This window comes from Rhinolophus ferrumequinum, chromosome 3 (assembly GCF_004115265.2).
Source record: "Rhinolophus ferrumequinum isolate MPI-CBG mRhiFer1 chromosome 3, mRhiFer1_v1.p, whole genome shotgun sequence".
Lineage (NCBI taxonomy): Eukaryota > Metazoa > Chordata > Mammalia > Chiroptera > Rhinolophidae > Rhinolophus > Rhinolophus ferrumequinum.
Genome location: NC_046286.1, coordinates 2,013,963 through 2,033,681, shown reverse-complemented (window position 1 = coordinate 2,033,681; position 19,719 = coordinate 2,013,963). Strand labels below are relative to the sequence as shown.

Here is a 19,719-nt window from a genome sequence, read left to right as displayed (position 1 = left end):
TGGGGACTCCACCCTCATGACCCAAGCACCTCCCAAAGGTCCCACCTCCAAATACCATCACCTTGGGATTAGTTTCAACGTGAATTTTGAGGGGACACAAACATTTGGTCTATAGCACCCCCAAAGACCTGGGTCCATCATTAAGATAGAAATGAGACTTAGGGCTGAGGATGCAGAGCTCCTATGTTCAGGGATTGGGAGTAGCAGAGAGTGGGGCCTGGAAGGTCCAGTCTGAGGATCCGGATGCTTGGGTCACCACCGAGGACAGAGATAGGATCCAAGAGTCCCCGGCACTGAGCTGTGGAGGGGGTGGGACCGCTACTGGGAAATGGGCAGTCTGGGTCCCCCCACGGAGGTCCTTGCCGCCCACAGTGGTGTTGCAGCCCACACCGCATTCAGCACCTGGTCCTCAGAGGCCCCTCAGACTGGCCCAGAGGCTTATCCTGTCATAGGGGAGAAAGGGACAACTGAGGGCCGTGACAACCTGTTCCTCGGGGCAGGGCTCAGGCATGGCAGCAGGGTCCTACCTAGCACAGAGTGGCACCCTGGAAACCCCAGGAATTTGGGTCTAGGGCACAGCCCTTTCCTGTCTATGACCTGGAGAGTCCTCAGCAAATATAAACAAGTGTGCCCTAAGCCAGTCCTCCCCGGGCTGCTCTTCTCCCTGGCTCCTTCCTCTCTCCCCTTGTTACCGTTTACCTGTCTGATGTCCTTATTTCTGCCCTATCCTCACTTCCCCACGAGCGTCCTCTGCTTCCCAGACCAGCACTCCAGGGGCTCCTCCCCACCCCACCCCATGTTCTGAGACTCGCTGGACGGATTCTCAGGTGGAGGGCCCTACAGGCAGTAGCAGGAATAAGTGACAGGGACTTGGGTGTCAAATGTCCCCTCCCAGGAGGCTAAGGGCACCTCGTGTCTTTGTGGGGTCCATCCTGGACCTGGGTACCAGCTGTCATGGCCTGGAGGCCTCACTCTTCCCTCAGGCAGAGTCCACGGTGACTCAGTGGGGAGGACACAATCGTCAGTGTGGATTTTGGGAAACACTTTGCGCCCCGAGCCTGACACAGGACGGGGTGGGGGGTTCAAAGCCCTGTTCTGTTCTGGGAGGGGAGGCAGACCCTGGGGAGCTCCTATGTAGCTAAGCAGGAGAAGCGGGGCTGGGTTCTGTCCTCAGCCCTGCGGCCACAGGGGCTCCGCTCCGCTGCTCCCTGACACTGACAGCTCCGCGGGAGGGTCTGGGCTGTCAGTCGGTCAGAGATGCTGACCTGAATGCTGAGCATCAATGGGAGGATGAAGAAGCTTCCAGCAGTCCTGCACTCCACGGCTGTCAGGTCGGGGAGGGGGCACTGAAGGAATGGGGAGCTCAGCTCACTTTCCATCTCCCCACTGCCACCCCTCTCTCCTGCTGCTTGATGACAACTGAAAAGAAACATTTTCTTCTCCTTCTCCTTCTCCTTCTTCTGCTTCTGCTTCTGCTTCCGCTTCCGCTTCTGCTTCCGCTCCTGCTCCTTCTCCTTCTCCTTCTCCTTCTCCTCCTTCCCCTTCTGTTTCCTCTTCCCCTTCCCCTTCTTCTCCCCGGCCCCGCCCCCCCCCCCCCCCACTCCTTGATGTAGCAACAATAACATTTGTATACATTTTTCTCAAGAAGGATAGAAGAGAAATTGGTAATATGCTCATCTCTGGCAGGGAAACTGGGTGCCTGGGGTCTGGGGAGGGAGGAAATTCCCCCCCCCATAAACTCCTTGGAAGGTCTGGAATGATCTTTTGAAATATGTTAAATTAAAAATTCCTCTCATTTGCATGACACTTTCCAGTGAAAGTCCAGTTCACACAGCCGCAGGTTGGTCGTGGGCTGGGCCCAGCCCTCCCTCCCCTGTGTGGTTCTTCCAGCCCAGGGCGCCCAGGGTGTTCACACCTCAGAGCCCGCACTACTGGTCCCTGGCCTGAAAGTGCATCTCCCACAGGGCACCTCCCTCCCTGACTTTCTCCTCAGACGTCCTCACTGAGAGGCCGGCCTGCATGCCCTGCTCCTGGCACTTCCAGGCTCCCTCTAACCCGACCCTGCTTTGCTTTTGTTCACACCCTGTTCACTAACACACATTTTAAATGTATTTGTTTAATTGCTTACTCTCTGTCCCTCTTTGAGAATATAAGCTTTAAGAGGACAAAGACAGGGATTTGACTGTTTACAGCTGTATTTCCATCGTCCTGAAAGTGCCCGGTTGTTGATTTTAAAACGTGTTGAGTGAATGAGTGAGTGCACAGTCAGACTGCCACACACACTGCTGTCACCCGTAGTGACACACAGAACACTCTTAAAGCCTGATTTTCATTCAACATTATATTGTGAACATTTCCCATGTGGTTATGCATTATTGTTTTTCAATTTTTTTCCCAAATTATTGTGAAAAATTTCAAAGATACCTAAAATTTGAAAGAATAATTCAGTGGCCACCCTGGATTTACTCATTTTAATATTTTGCCATATTTCCTTTATGTAATACATTTCCATAATTTTTGCTGAAATACTTGAAAGTCACTTGGTAACAGGATGACCCTCACCCCTAAACATTTCAGTACTCATCTCTTACAAAATAACCTTTTCTTCAAGCTGTATTATTATTACACTGAAGAAAATAATTAATTCCCTGAGATTATAAAATGTCAAAGTAATATAATTCCCCGTGTTATCCTCCAGACGTCTCATTGGGAAACAGGAGCGAGCGCTCAGGGGCCCTGGCACCGGGTCAGGGGTGCGTCTCCTGGCAGCTCCTCGCTGCATCCCCTGGACGGCAACAACACAGGAAGCTGGAAAGGAGAAACATTTTCTTCTGCTCCCTATTTCTCAGTATTTTGAAACTCAGTTTTTGAAATAAAATTGTCTCTTATTTCGGAACAACATCTCAGTGTGTACATAATCTTCCAGTGTGGTACCGTGTCTCCCCGGAAATAAGACCCAGCCGGACCATCAGCTCTAAGGCATCTTTGGGAGCAAAAATTAAGACCCAGTCTTATATTATGTTATGTTATGTTATATTATACTGGGTCTTATATTAAAATAAGACCAGGTCTTATGTTAATTTTTGCCCCAAAAGATGCATTAGAGCTGATGGTCCGGCTAGGTCTTATTTTCGGGGAAACATGGTATGCACACTGGGACTATAGGGGCTAAAAGCACAGCTCCCCTGGGGCTTGTGTCCCCCTCCACAGGGCAGAAGAGGGGCCCCTGTGCCAGGGGTCACACCTGGTCACATCTGGTACCCTACAAGTCACACCTGCAACTGCAGGTGTCAAGACCTGGTATGAGCCCAATCCCCTCCCTCAAGGTCAAGAGCAAACTCATGCAAACCCTCTGAGACCTCTCCTCTCCTCCAGGCACTCTGCCCCACAATTGGGGGATCAAGAAAGGCTCCACACACTGGAAGTAAGACGCAACCACCGCAAACCGTCTCATCGGCACCGACAGAGCCCCAACCCCCTGCTCCTGCCCTCCTGCGTCTCTCACACAGTCACCCCCACCATCTGCCCTGACGCCACCTCATGAGACATAATGAGACAAAGGACTTGTCTCATTATGTCCTTTCCCTGTTTGTGTCAGTCACACCTGGTCCCCCAACTTCCTGCACACTCATCTCCACAGCTCTGCAGACCCCTATTCTTTCTCCTCTCACACCCCCTTCCCAACCCCTGAGACCTTCCCACTGAGCCCCCGAGTTCTCACCTCGCAGCTCTGACAGAAGCCTGGGCCTCCCCGAGGACATGGCTCCCCATAAAGTCCTCCCCCACGGAGGTACCTCTCCCTTCCGTAGGTACCTCGTACCCCGTGTTCCTCCCCTCCCTAAACATTTTCTTTCTTTCTTTTTTTTTTTTTTTTTGAGAGGTTGTGCAAAACTTGTATTTACAAAAATGGCACAAAAGTGAATTCAACAGTCGATGCACATGCATACTTCATTCACATCTTTAACAACAAAAGGTATTCTAACTATAGAACTGAATGTTAGCATCAAGGGCAGCTGTTAAGCAATAGGGTCACATAAGTTACACCAGAACGGGCAAATATTGCCCAAGTAAACTTCTATTGTTAAAGCTGAAACAGGTTTAAGGCCATTCAAGTTCAAGCACAGAAATACAAATTTTTTTGGAGCCCGATCTTTTTGTGTTTGAAATATGTGACCTTTCTTCCAACTTGTGGTCTTAAACTTCTGTTTTATAAAATCCGAAAGGATAACACAGAAGAAAAACAATATAGTAGAGGTTATATTAAATAAGAGTAACACACAAAGCTATAATTAAGATGAAATAAAGAAAGCCAAAACATTAAAATTGTAAAACTTGCTTGGTAGTTGTTAGGACCAGTTCTACACTAAAGAGTTAGGTAATATATACAATTATTTTCAAGTAGATTACTTTATGTTGCTCTAACATGTTTTCATCAGTGCACTGTAAAACTAATCAAAAATTCTACACATGTATCTTCCCTTACAATAGCAGCACACACTACCGCTACCTGCAAAGCTGTCACTCTCAAATGACTTAGTGAATGAAAGAAAATAAAAAGCGGGGAAGTAACATAGTACAGAAAAATAATGGGAATTAGAAGATTCATGCAGTTCAGCTCTTTTAATCAGCCAGCCAGCTTGCTAGCAACAAGGGATGGTTTCCGCTGGGGAAGGTCCTGTGGAGTGGGAATGTGGTCACCAGTGACCTCTGTCTTATCCGGGGCTGCAGTAGGAAGTTGCTTGTTCTTCATTTTTGCTTTAGCCATGCTGTAATCCCCAGAATCAAAATATTTTTGTCCTTTCTGCAATCGTTTCCTTAAGAAATCTGAACCTCCAGGCTTTTGTCCCAGATGAGGATACCTTGCTTTTAATTTTGCTTCTTCAGCTTTCTCTGGACTAGTCACTTTGTCTTCCATTTCCTTCTGCTCCTCCGCTGAGGCTGCCTCGGGGACTTCCGCGGACATACTGCTCCCTCTGCAGACGAGACACTGGGAAAAGATGCGATTATCGGGTGGCCGAGGCCGCCCGGCCACCTCCAACCCTCCCGTCCCCGCTCGCCTAGCCCCCGCCCGGGCCGCCTCCGCCCGCGAAGATGGCCGCCGCCTTATCCTAAACATTTTCTTACGTGAACCTTCTGTACTCAGATTACGGCCCCCACTTCCCTCACTGTAACTGTTCCCTGTGAACCCCAGGTCACTCCCCCATTGTTGACTCTTTTAGCTCCTGGCCCACCGTCACCCTCCCCAGCAGAGTTATCTCCTTGGTCCTCGCTGATTTCAGCATAAGCAGAGGTGGGAGGCTGAAGAGTGGTCCCCAAAGATGTCCAGCCCTCATCCTTAGAAACTGAATGGCCTCAGTGGTCAAAGGGACTTGGGTGATGTAATTCAGGGTAAAGACCTTAAAATAGAGAGACTACCCTGGATTATGTGGATGGGCCCAGTCACACCACACAAACCCTTAAAAGCAGAGAATTTTCTTGATGGAGTCAGAGATGCTGCAGCAGAGACGCAACCGAGGAGAAGTCAGAGGTTCCAAGTGGGGGAAGGCCTGGGTGCTGTAGGTGTCTTGTCCCAGGACCAAAGAGGTCCTCTAGGAGCTCAGGGTGGCTCCAGCTGGCAGCCTGCAAGGAAATGGGGGCCTCAGTCCTACGTCTGCAAGAAACAATTCAGACACCAAATTTGTGAGCTTGGCAGTGGATTCTCCCAGCGCCCCCAGTAAGGAACAGAGACCTACCAACACCTTGATCTTAGCCCAGTGAGAGCATGTGGGACTTGGACCCGCACACTGTGAGGTAATCAGTGGGTGCTGTCTAAAGCAGTAGGACCCCACCCAGCAGAAGGGATGCTTCCAGTCGCTGGCTTCTCACTTCCCTGGGCTCCTGTCCTCCGTGACCTTCTGCTCTGGTCTCCCTGGGCCCCACACCCTTGTCATCCCCTTGTCACTGCTGACAGCCCAGCCCTTCCACAGTCTCCATTCCACGCTCCCCACTCTCTGCCACCATCTTCCTGCTCATCCCCTTGCAGATTGGCCTAAGCCCTGGAAACACTGATACGATGATTTTATCATGTGCTGTAATGTAACACCAGCAAACCATTCACAAAGGTGCCTGCTTCCCAGGCCTGGAATCCACCCCGTAGCACATCAATTCCAACAATCCTTAAGCCCACTGGGATCCCACTTTATTGATCCTACCATCTATTCACTGTCCCTCACCCCTCAATGTTCTGTCCTCCTTCCTCACTCATTTTAAATTCCATGATAAATAATGTCAATCCCTCCCTTGTCTCTCACTTGCTTTGTCACCCTTGCATGGAAAGACAACACAGCTGGAGAATTTGACTTCTGTCCACCCTGCACCTGCCCCCGTGCAGCTACAGGAGGCTGAGAACAACGCACAGCCACGCTGACCACTGTCACCTCAGCGTCATGACCCAAACCACAGGGGAGCCCACACGGCTGCCAGCCATCACCCTGTCCTTGCACGTTCACTCAGGCTCCTCCCATCCTGGCTGACCTTACACACCTCTCTGCTCACCATCCAGCCCCCTTTCCCTTCTTATTACTGCTGATGGCCTGTTTCCTACCTCACTGAGAACACTGAGCTCGTTGGAAGGCACCTGTACAGATTTCCACCACCGTCCACTTGCAGACCTTTATCACAGGTTCACTGTCCTTGCTGCCGGCCAGAGCCAGTCTGCCTGCTGGTGCCCTAGACCTTGTCTCTTCTCGTCTCCTTAAAGTGTTGCTCTAGCGATTCTTCCCTTTTTCTCGTCTGTCATTTCCCCTCCACTAGTCACTGTGGCAGTCACGAGAGTGCACGTCCCGGGCCCTCAGCCAGAGGGAGGATAATCGACTGATGTCCTCGGTGCTGTGCTCTCAGATCTGTTGGCCGTTTGCTCTGAGTCTGCACTTCCCACAGGCTCCTCCCCATCAGAGATTGAGAACAGCAGGGAAACTAAGGCAGGACCCTCCTCTGTCATGCGGGGTGTCAGGCGGGGTCTCTAGTCCCGCTCCCCATATAAGAACGCAGGACATGGTGAGGCCAAAAATGAACACCCACGGAGCCATAGGTAGGGGAGGCATACCACTATAGTCTCGCTGGCGGCTGGGTTGGAGACACAGGAAGCAGGAGCCACACTATCTGCAATCTGCCGTCCACTTCTCTGACAACCAACCTCTTGCTAGCTGCAGACCGCAGTGCTAGCTGCAATCCGCGCTTGCTGGCTCAGCCACCATCTTCTTGCTAGTCCTTTCTTGCTGCTAGTGTAGCCACAGCAGTTATATTAGTGGCCAATGGCTCACTGGTTACAGGTGAGAGCCAACTAGCCACAGCTGATGGCCATCCAATCACAGTTGATGACCATTTACTACCCGAGCCAGCACCTTCCCACGTGAGGCCAAGAGCCTGGAAACTGCCCTCCTGGCTCTGTCCCCACATGCATTGTGTGTGAGAGGTCTCTATAAACAATGGCTGCTAGACTCTGATTATGAACCTAGGGCCCAGTTAACCATAAGGAGTCTGTGGGGACAGAGCCAGGAGTGCAGTTTCCAGGCTCTCGGCCTCACGTGGGAAGGTGCTGGCTCAGGTAGTAAATGGTCATCAACTGTGATTGGATGGCCATCAGCTGTGGCTAGTTGGCCGTCAGCTGTAACCACTGAGCCATTGGCCACTAATAAAACTGCTGTGGCTACACTAGCAGCAAAATGGGGGCTAGCAAGAAGATGGTGGCTGGGCTAGCAAGAGCAGAGTGTGGATTGCGAATTGTAGAGAGGCAGATTGCAGTTAGCAGGTGAGGTTGGTTGGCAGAGAAGTGGATGTCGAGTTGCGGATCGTGTGGCTCCTGCTTCCTGTGTCTCCAACCCAGCCACCAGCGGAGTATAGTGGTATGACTCCCCTGTCTGTGGCTCTGTGGGTGTTCCTTTTTGGCCTCACCATGTCCTGCGTTCTTGTGTGGGGAGCGGGACCAGAGACACCGCATGACACTCTGCATGACAGAGTCCTTCTTGTCAAGTATATTCCTTCTTGGGGTCAACAGCCTGAAAAAAGTTGTGAAAAGGAAAGCAAAAGTGAAAGTGGAGCCCCAGGAAGATGGGCGACTCTGAGGGCTGGCCCTTTGCTTAGCTTGGCTCTACCACCTGGCCACAGCCCTCAGGATGGAGACCAGAGCCGAACTCAGAGACTTCGGTGGTGCTCTGACTCTCCTCAGCCCCAGTGCTGCCTTGTTCCTGTCTCTCCTGGGAGATGTGGTCCTGGGACTGTCAGAGTGAACCAGTGAGACCACCTGGTTGATTCCCTGCTATCTGTCAGGCACATACTGAGAACTATACAACTATTAAGTACTGGTGTGGCTATTAGTAACATCTTAATTTATTCTCCCTGAGAGCCGCTTCTTCCCCTGGACTTTCCCAGAAAAATTTATCCCGTGGTAACTTGATGGGAGAGTGACCTCACTTTGGAAATGGCCAGAGTTGCAAGGATTTCTTCGTTAGTATTGTTGAAGAGTGGTGGCTGGATCCATCAGGAGTGATTCACTTACAGTGTGTCACTTTTCAATTAATTGAATTGGATGGCTCCATTTTAATAATCACAAGCATGAAATCCTAAATCTAATATCATCCTGAAATGATTTGATTTCTTCATATAGAAATTGACTTTAAGCTGCTTTTCAGCCTCCCAAGGCATCTAGAATTTTTAAGTTTGACTTTCACAGTGCATTAACACACTGAATAATAGTGGATTAACATTTTCTTCACATGCTAATCTTGCTTTGAATATGTGAGTCACAAGCATATAATCAAGACATAGAATTTTCTAGCAGTTTTAATAGTGTATATTTTATTATTTTTTAAATAATTTTTATTTTTCAATTACAGGTGACACACAATATTATACTAGTTTCAGGTGTACAACATAGTGATTACACATTTATAAAACTTACGAAGTGATCACCCCGCTCAATCCAATACTAATCTAACACCATACATAGTTACTATAATATTACCGACTATATTCCCTGTGCTGTACTTAACACCCCCATGGCTATTTTGTAACTACCAATTTGTACTTTTTAATGCCTTCCCCTCTTTCACCCATACCCCAAACCCCCTCCCATCTGGCAAACATCAAAATGTCCTCTGTATCTATGAGTTTGTTTCTGTTTTGTTTGTTCATTTATTTTGTTCTTTAGATGCCACATATAAGTGAAAGCATATATTTGTCTTTCTCTGTCTGACTTACTCCACCCAGCACAATAGTTTCATCCATGTTGTCGCAGATGGTGAGATTTCATTCTTTTTTATGCCTGAGTAATATTCCATTGTATACATGTACCACCTCTTCTTTATCCAGTCTTCCATTCATGGATGCCCTGGTTGACTCCATATCTTGACTATTGTAAATAATGCTGCAATGAACATATGGATGCACATGTCCTTTCGAAGTAGGGTTTTGGGTTTCTTCAGCTACAAACCCAGAAGTGGGATTACTGGGTTCTTCATTGTCTCTTGTTATAGCTTTTTTTAAAAGTCTATTTTGTCTCGTCTGACATAGGTAGTGGTAAGCCAGCTATTTATTTATTTTTTTGGCTTGTTTCCATTTTCTTGAAACATCTTTTTCTATTCCTTTACTTTCAATCTCTGTGTGTTTTTTTATCTGAAGAGACTCGCTCTTGTAGACAGCATATGTATTGGTCTTGTTTTCTTACCCATTCAGCCATCCTATGTCTTTTTTTTTATTTGTATATTTTTATTTGGAAATGTTTGTATCAGTACAGTGGAACTAAATTTTAAGAGACACTAGATATCATTGCTTTGAATATCATTAGTTTATTATAAAAGAGACATGGAAATTATTTACATGATGAGATTTTAGAACTTCAGTGGAATGTGCAGCTTCCGTAGTGATTTACTTCAGTCTACATGCTTTCCAAGAATGTCACCATCTCTAAATAAGAAATAATCCTTGTCATCTATAACTACTTTGGTGCCTCCATATTCTGGAAGAAGAACTTTATCTCCAACTTTCACCCTAACTGGCCCTTTCCTTTAGAGCCGGATCCAACAGCTACTATTGTTGCTTGCAATACTTTTCCTTGAGATTTTTCTGGAAACATAATGTCTCCCTTGGTTACAGTTTCCGCAGCACTCCTTTCAACTAATACTCGGTCAAAGAGGGGGAGAAACTTTCTAAATGCCTGTCCTGCCATGACTCCGGCAGCAGCAGTTCATACTCTGCTCTCGCGCCGCGGCCCCATGTCTTTTGATTGGATCATTTAACCATTTACATTTAAAGTGATTATTGATAGATACAGAGTTATTGTCATTTTATTATTTATATTTATGTTCTCCCGCCACCCTTCTTCTTGAAGAAGTCCCTTACTATTTCTTGTAAGACTGGATTGGTGGTGATGAACTTTTTTAGCTTTTTCTTGTGTGGGTAACTCTGTATCTGTTTCTCAATTTTATTTTATTATTATTTTTTTTTAGAAACTTTTTTTTTTTTGAAGGGGAACAGGACTTTTATTGGGGAACAGTGTGTACTTCCAGGACTTTTTTGTTTTTCCAAGTCAAGTTGTTGTCCTTTTAGTCTTAGTTGTGGAGGGCGCAGCTCAGCTCCAGGTCCCGTTGCCGTTGCTAGTTGCACGGGGCACAGCCCACCATCCCTTGTGGGAGTCAAACCGGCAACTTTGTGGTTGAGAGGATGCGCTCCAACCAACTGACCCATCCGGGAGGCAGCTCAGCTCAAGGTGCTCAAGGTGCCATGTTCAATCTTAGTTGCAGGGGGCACAGCCTACCATCCCTTGCGGGACTCGAGGAATTGAACTGGCAACCTTGTGGTTGAGAGGATGCCCTCCAACCAACTGACCCATCTGGGAGGCAGCTCAGCTCAAGGTGCTGTGTTCAATCTTAATTGCAGGGGGCAGAGCCCACCATCCGTTGTGGGACTCGAGGAGTTGAACCGGCAACCTTGCGGTTGAGAGCCCACTGGCCCATGTGGGAATTGAACCGACAGCCGTCAGAATTAGGAGCATGGAGCTCTAACTGCCTGAGCCACCGGGCCAGCCCCTCATTTAGTTCTTTTTCTAGAGTTTTGTCCTATTATTTCATTTGGGACATGTTTCTTTGTTTACTAATTTTTTCTGCTTCTCTGTGTTTGTTTCTATGTTATTGGTAGATTTGTTATACCTCCCAGTGTTGGCCATGTAACTTTATGTAATAGGTGCCCTGTGGGGCCCAGTGGCGCAGTGTCCCGGTTCACCTGTGCCGTGTGATCCAGGAGTGTTTTTTCTGTGGGTTGTATGTATTCCCTGTTGTAGTTGAGACTTGATAGCTATTGGCATATCAGTGTTGGGGTTGACCCTCACTGACTAGCTGTGAGGATTGGCCACACCCACAGCATATGAGCTGCTGTGTAGTGGCTGACTCCATGGAGTGGGATTCACCCCAGTGGGCTCTGGTGCCTGTTGAGACTGCTGGATGTGCCACTTGTGGGGATAATTAGGTGGTGCTCTGTTGTGGTCTGAAGTCAGCCACCAGGTGTGTTGGTTCTGGGGCCTCTTGAGAGGGGTTACCCATGCAGGCCAATGTCAGCTGCTGCCTGTGACTACCTGGTAGTGCTACAACACGATCCTGCTGAGTTGGTCACTGCCTATGTTGACCATGGAGACATGTAGGAGAGATTATGCAGTGAATTGAGGCCAGACTCCACCAGTAGCAGGCCTGGGGCAGCTCAACCAAAAGCTTAGGGCAACATGAGGCCTGCTGCCACCTGCCAGCTCCCTGTAAGGCTTGGTCACGGAAGAGCCTCATGCAAGTTGGGTGAGGCAGTGTCTCAGGGAGTCACAGGCTGGGGTGAATCATGTTCACCAGGTTAATGAAGATTCCATTTTAGTGCCACTGCTGAGCCTGTGGCCACTCAGCAAAAGGCTCAGAGCACATCAAGGCCAGCTGCCAACCTCCTGGGTCCCATGGATCCCTGAGAGTTGTCCAAGTAAGTCTGCAGTTTGGACCGGGGCTGACTGCAGTCTAGCATCTGCTGTGCATGGGGTGAGGCTGGCTGCCCATCACCGAAAGTGTCTCCAAAGGTGTGAGAGTTGGATGGGACAGGACTGCCGGGAGTCACCAGGGTGGAGCGAGGATTTCACCAGGCCAAAGCATATTCATATTTGAATGTGTGGGGGTAGGGCTCTCAACACAGGGACAATAGCAGCTGTCCTTCCAGTCCTGACTCTGAAGTCACACAACTGAGTGTCTTTCTGTATGTCTTTGGAGCCTTCTGAATCACTGTCCCTTTGCCAAAGCCCAGGGAGAGTGCATCTGTGTATGGTCGCTTTAAGGGGATGCCTAGGTTTCCAGCAGCCTTCTGTCTCACCAGGATGGATGGAATCCCCACTCTTTTTCACAGCCAGATATTGTGGGGGCTCCTCTTCCCAGCACCAGTGCTCTGGGCTGAGGAGCCCAGTGTGGTGCTGGAGCCCCTTGCTCTTTAGAGGGACCTCCACAGCCAAAATATCCCTTCCAATTCTGAATCACCACCACTGGGTGTGCGGCCAGCCTGTTTCGTATCTCACCTCTCCTACAAGTCTCAGCATGGCTTCTTCTTTATATTCTTAGTTATAGGATTTATGCTCAGCTAGTCTTCAAATGGTTCTCCAGGTTGATTATTCTATAATTTAGTTGTAATTTTAATATGGTCAGAGGAGGAGAGAAGCACAGTGTTTGCCTACTCAGCTGTCTTGCCTCAGGTTCAAAATTTTTATTTTCCCATCATATTGCTTTTAAGACTTACTTTTCTTTTTTTTTTTTTTAAAGATTTTTTTTTTTTTATTGGGGAAGGGGAACAGGACTTTATTGGGGAACAGTGTGTACTTCCAGGACTTTTTTCCAAGTCAAGTTGTTGTCCTTTCAGTCTTAGTTGTGGAGGGTGCAGCTCAGCTCCAGTTCCAGTTGCCATTGCTAGTTGCAGGGGGCACAGCCCACCATCCCTTGCAGGAGTCGAAGCAACCTTGTGGTTGAGAGGATACGCTCCAACCAACTGAGCCATCCGGGAGACAGCTCAGCTCAAGGTGCCATGTTCAATCTTAGTTGCAGGGGGTGGAGCCCACCATCCCTTGTGGGACTCGAAGAGTTGAACTGGCAACCTTGTGGTTGAGAGCCCACTGGCCCATGTGGGAATCGAACCGGCAGCCTTTGGAGTTAGGAGCATGGAGCTCCAACCGCCTGAGCCACAGGGCCGGCCCCAAGCCTTACTTTTCTTATCATGTTTTAGTCAATGATTATATCTGACAAAGTAGACTTTAAAACGCTGCAACATGAGACAAAAAGGCGCTTTTAATAATGATAAAATGATTAATACAATGAATATATAATTCTTGTAAACACTACTCACTCAATATAGGAGCACATAAGTGTATAAAACAAATATTGATATACATAAAGTGTCAGCAGGACAGCAGGACAGTAACTAGAAAAAGAACTACAAACAAAGCCCAATGTGAATAGAAGGAAGGAAATAATAACAGTCAGAGCAGAAAGAAATGAAATAGAGAGTGTTAGACAATAGAAAAGATCAATGAAACAAAAGTAGTTCTTTGGAAAGATAAACAAACTGATGAACCTTTGACCAGACTCATCAAGGAAAAAAGAAAGAGGGACCAAATGAATTAAATCAGAAGTAAAAGAGAAGTAACAACCAACACCACAGAAGTATAAAGGATTATAAGAAAATATTGCAAGCAATTATATGCCAACAAATTGGATAATCTGGAAGAAATGGATGAATTCCTAGAAACATAACATCTTGCAGTCTGAATCAGGAAGAAACAGAAAATCTGAAATGACTGATAACTACTAACAAAATCGAATCAGTAATCCAAAAATTCTCAACAGACAAAAGTCCTGGACCAGATGACTTCATAAGTGAATTTCATCAAACAATCAAAGAAGAATTAACACCTATCCTTCTTAAAGTATTTCAAAAAATTGAAGAGGAGGGAAGGCTCCCAAGCTCATTTTATGAGGCCAGCATTATCCTGATACCAAAACCAAAAACACTACAAAAAAGAAAAATTATAGGCCAATATATTTCTGATGAACACAGGTGCAAAAATCTTCAGCATAATATTAGCAAACCAAATTCAGCAATGCATCAAGAAGATCATTCATCAAGATCAGGTTAACTTTATTCCTGGTATTCAAGGTTATTTCAATATCTGCAAATCAATTAATATGACACACCACATAAACAAAATGAAGGATACAAATAATATGATTATATTAATAGATGCAAAATAAGCAGTTGACAAAATCCAGCATCCACTTATGATAAAAACTCTCAGCAAAGTGGGAATAGAGGGAACATATCTCAACATAATAAAGGCCATATATGACAAATCCACAGCTTGCATCATACTCAATGGGGAAAAGCTAAAAGCTTTTCCTTAAGATTAGGAATAAAACAAGGATGTCTATTTTTTATCACTTTTATTCAACATAGTTTTTGAATTTTTAGCCACACAATCAGACAAGAGAAAGAAATAAAAGGCAATCAAATTGGAAAGGAAGAAATAAGATGGTCATTATTTGCAGATGACATGATACTGTATATAGAAGACCCTAAAAATTCCACCGCAAGTATTAGAACTAATAAATGAATTCAGTAAAGTAGGGGGATACAAAATTAATATTCAGAAATCAATTGCTTTTTTTTATACCAATAATGAACTCTCAGAAAGAGAAATTAAGAAAACAATCCTATTTACAACTGCATCAAAAAGTACCTAGGAATAAATAAAAGGAACCAAGGAGGTAAAAAACCTGTACTTGGAAAATTACAAGACATTGAAGACAAAAATTGAAGAAGATATGGAAGTGTATACCATGCTCATGGATGGGAAGAATTAACATTATTAAAATGTCCATAGTACCCAAAGCAATCTATAGAATCAATGCAACCTCTATGAAAATACCAATGGCATTTTTCACAAAACTAGAACAAATAATCCTAAAATTTATATGGAATCATAAAAGAACTGTATCTTGAAAGCAATCTTGAGAAAGGAGAACAAAATTGGAGGCATTACTCTACATGATAACAAATTATCCTATAAGGCTATAGTAATCAAAACAGCATGGTACTGGCATCAAAACAGACACATAGATCAATGGAACAGAATAGAGAGCCGGGAAACAAACCCACACCTATATAATCATTTAATCTATGAAAAAGGTGGCAAGACTATACAATGGGGTAAAGACAGTCTATGCAATAAATGGTGTTGGGAAAACTGGACAGATACATGCAAAAAAAAAAAAAAAAGAAACTAGGCCACCTTCTTATACCACATACAAGAATAAACTCAAAATGGATGAAAGACTTAAATGTAAGTTCCAAAACCATAAAACTCTTAGAAGAAAAAATAGGCAGTAAACTCACTGATATTGCTCTTAGTGATATATTTTTCTGATCTCTCTCCTTGAGTAAGAGAAACAAAAGAAAAAAATAAACAAATGAGACTACATCAAACTAAAAAAGTATTTGCACAGTGAAGGAAACTATCAACAAAATGAAAATATAACCTAATGAATGGAGAAGACATTTGTAAATAATATACCCAAGAAGGGATTTATATCCAAAACATATAAGGAACTCAAACAACTTAACCCCAAAACCCCCAAACAATCTAAGTTACAAATGTGCAGAAGACCTAAATAGATATTTCTCCAAAGAGGACATACAGATGGCCAACAGACATATTAATCATCAGGGAAACGCAATTCAAAACCACAATGAGATATCACCTCACTCGTGTCAGAATGGCTATAATCAATAAATCAACAAGTAAATTGTTGGTGAAGATGTGGAGAAAAAAGAACCCTCATGCACTGTTGGTAGGATTGCATATTGGTGCAGCCACTATGGAAAACAGCATGGCGGTTCCTCAAAAAGTTAAAAATATTACTACCATATGACCCAGCTATTCTACTGCTGGGTGTTTATTTGAAGAAATCCAAAACATTAATTTGAAAGGACATATGTTCATTGCAACATTGTTTACGATAGCCAAGATATAGAAGCAACCTAAGTTCCCATCAATAGATAAATGGATAAAGAAGTACATACAGAGGGTGCCAAAAAAATGTATACACATTTTAAGAAAGGAAAACTGTATTAAAATTGTAATACTCAATACGTACCAATAACAAAAGATGAATAGAAGTCACGTTTGACTTCTGCAATTACAGGAGGTGCTCAAAGTAGTTCCTATCAGCGTCCAGACACTTCTGATTACTGCGAATTACTGCTTGACCAACCTTGTGTACATTTTTTTGGCACTCCTGGAATATGCAATGGAATATTACTTAGTCATAAAAAAGAATGAAGTCTTATCATTTGCTACAACATGAATGGACCTAGAGGGTATTATGCTAAGTGAAATAAGTCAGACAGAAAAATACCATGTGATTTCACTTAAATGTAGAATCTAAAGAACAAAATAAACAGCCAAACAAAACAAATAAACTCATAGATAAAGAGGACAAATTGATGGTTACCAGATAGATGGAAGTGGGATAGATTGGGAGAAGGGTGAAACAGGTGAAAGGGATCAAGTAGCACAAATTGCCAGTTATAAAAACAGTGCTGGGTTTGTAAAGTTCAGCGCAGGGAATATAGTCAATAATATTGTAGTAACTATGTATGGTGTTGTATGGGTACTAGACTTATCAGGGTGGCCATTTTATAAGGCATATAAAGGTCTAACCATATGTGGTACACCTGAAATTAATATAACATTGTATGACAACTGTAATTGAAAAATAAATTAAAAAATAAACCTGAATTCAACTGTGGGGTAGAATGATGTTTCTCAAACTTGTCTGCATTTTACGTCACCTGGGGAGCTTTTAAATAGCCCCAGGCCCACATTACACCTTAAACCAATTAAGTATGACTAGTAGTGGGATTCGGGTTCTAGTATTGTTTGTAAAACTCCCCAGGTGATTCCAGTGAGCGGCCAAATTGAGGAGCAATGGTTCTCAGTACTTGTGTGTGGCAGAAGCAGGTGGGAACTATGGTAAAACGACTGAGGCCCAGGCATTCTTCTACTTCTGCAGGCCTGAGCCCTGTATTTTACTTTCTCTCAGCTCTTCAGGTGATTTGTTATACACGAAAGCTTATGAACAGCACTCGCCTGGATCAGTAAAGTCCACATCATGGGCACACAGTGGAGGAAGGTGTCTGAAGGCAGCTCAGAAGGATGGGAATATCGGGATGTATCAGCACGTGCACCCCGCTTAACCATTGTCTCACCGGTCTCCTCAGAGGGATCAGAGGCAGTCCCCTCACCCGGGCATTAGGCGTTGCATATGCAAAGGTATAAAAACTGCTAGGTCTTCTGGACAGGGTCAAGGGCAAATCTTGGGTCAACGGTATTCAGAAATCCTTACCCAGTTGCAATACCAAAGCCAGTTTGTATGTCAGAGCCCCTCGGTTGTGGGGAAGGCTGGGTGCCTGTAAGAAAGAGTCCTGGGGCACGGTGGAGGGGGTGGTACGTTGGGCAGTCCTCTGGGCCCCGAGCTGGGCCCTGCCCCCTCAGGAACAGCCTCCTAGTGAGTGGCCAGCAAGGGCTCTGACGCCTCGTGTGTCCAGCTTTGAGGAGACACAGAAACCGACAGACTTTTGACTGGTGTTGAGTACATTGTTGGAAGGAAAAACTGTGGCATTTTAATTGAAAATGATCAATCAGTTGAGACCATGCTGTGTTAATGGCTAACTTTTCTGTAACCAACCTGAGTCATACAGGTGAAACCTCTGTATTGACCATAAAAGATAATTCTAAGTATGGTACCTTCCTTAATGAGGAAAAAAATACAAAATGGCCTTTCCTGAACTTTGAAGATAGGATATAGAGTTACTTTTGGAGTGTTTGAAAGTAAATCCAGAGTAGAGTATGAGCTTTTGGTTGCATTCTCTTCTTTTTTAGATGTCTCTTGGAAAACCACTTTAAATCAAGCTATACTGCAACTTGGAGGACTTACTGTAGACAACTGGACAGGAGGATGCACTCACTTTGTCACGATATCAGGTAAAGTTACCATTAAAACAATCTGTGCACTCACTTGTGGGTGTCCACAGAATATTTTATTGACTTTCTTAAAGCAGTTCAATTCAAGAAACAGCTTCCACAAACTGAAAGTTTTTACCCACCTATTAATGAACCAGCTATTGGAAGTAAAAATATTGATCTGTCAGGATGACGGGGAGAAAACAGATCTTCAAAGGAAAAACATTTGTATTTCTGAATGCCAAGCAGCATGAAAAATTAAATTCTGTTGTTTTTGGAGGAGGGGATGCTAGGTCGATAACAGAAGAAAATGAAGAGGAAGATAGTTTCTATTCAGCTCCTGGAACTTGTGTTGTTCATGTAGGAATAACAAATTCACAGATCTTAATTTCTGACTCTCAGAAGAAATGGATTTTTTCAATTATGGATATGCCCGAAAAGCAGGGTCTTAGACTATGCGTGAAGCAGAAATTGGATTGGCAGTTATTTTTACGACTACAGAGAATTACTGTGATCCTCAGGGCTAGCCCAGTACAGCGTTCTAGATGATGATCCCAGGGCCAACCCTTTCCTCAGGCTTGTCAGTCAAAGAAAAACTGACCCCAAGTGTCCATATGTCACACTGTGACATATGTAGCCGACACAGTCAGAGCAAGAAGACACATATGGATTTGAGTCAAAGGTCAAAATAAATAAAAATCTCCTGAATGGAACAAAAATTCAGAACGCCTTCACAAGAAATATCCACTGTGAAGGTGAAAGACTTCCCCCCTCCTCAAATAAGCTCTTAATAATAACACTGTAGGGAAAGGGATAAAGAAAATCAAGAAATTTCTTATTAAGTCCTCAAGAATGGAAATATCTTGTTCTCTTTCAGAACAATCACAACCTGCTACACTCTCAATATGGAAAACTGAGGAGCGGTACCTATCTCAGGATGAGCCTGTGGGGAGAAACCAGATAACTTACTTACACATATCGATTTAAAATCCAATGTGAAAATTTCTGCCAATAAATCTCTTTCTACAGAAAAACTAAGATCGGAAAAAAGGAAAATTGATGATTTAGCCATAGAAAATGAAGTATTGAAACAGTTATTCAAGAACACAAAATCAGAGTTAGAAAGAGCAGTGAAAGTTCAAAAACAAGAGGAAGATGTCAGCATTAGAAAAAAGCTGAGATTGGATAGAGAAACAAATGGCTTTTTTAACGGTGAAAGAATATCAGAAAGTAACAAAATATCTCAAGAAAATGAAATTTTCAAGGAAGAATTACTATGGTCAACTAAAGAAGAACCATCTGTCTAACAAACAAATGCCAGGCTCAGGATGATGGTGAGATGCTTCCACGGAAGGTGTTACTGATGGCATTTAGGTCCCTGGTGGTTAGTAACGCTGCCTCCGGAAGTGCGTCCGGTGTACATGATGATTACAGTCAACTAAAGAATTTCAGGAAATTCAGAAAGTCCACATTTCCTGGAGCAGGCAAACTTCCACAGAGCATTGAAGGATCAGATCTAATAGCTCATATGCTCGAAAGAATACAGAGTAGAAGAGTGGTTAAGGCAGAAAATGGAGGGGCAAAATCAACATGCAAAAGAAGACTCTCTTGCTGATGGTCTCTTTAGATACAACCCTAGTGTGAAAAGGAGAAGATAA

At 44.7% G+C, this 19,719-nt stretch overlaps 1 protein-coding gene and 2 pseudogenes across 1 annotated transcript; 1 reads left to right on the top strand and 2 right to left on the bottom strand.

Moving 5' to 3' along the window:
* LOC117018574 (nibrin-like) overlaps nucleotides 1–19,719 on the top strand; it is a 27,045-nt pseudogene extending 7,326 nt beyond the window's left edge.
* Nucleotides 3,877–5,096, bottom strand: LOC117020875 (cAMP-regulated phosphoprotein 19-like). Its single transcript, XM_033103652.1, has one exon. The coding sequence runs from the start codon at nucleotides 4,961–4,963 to the stop codon at nucleotides 4,625–4,627; it is 339 nt and encodes a 112-aa protein (XP_032959543.1). The 5' UTR covers nucleotides 4,964–5,096; the 3' UTR covers nucleotides 3,877–4,624.
* Nucleotides 9,909–10,239, bottom strand: LOC117020876 (10 kDa heat shock protein, mitochondrial-like; annotated as a pseudogene).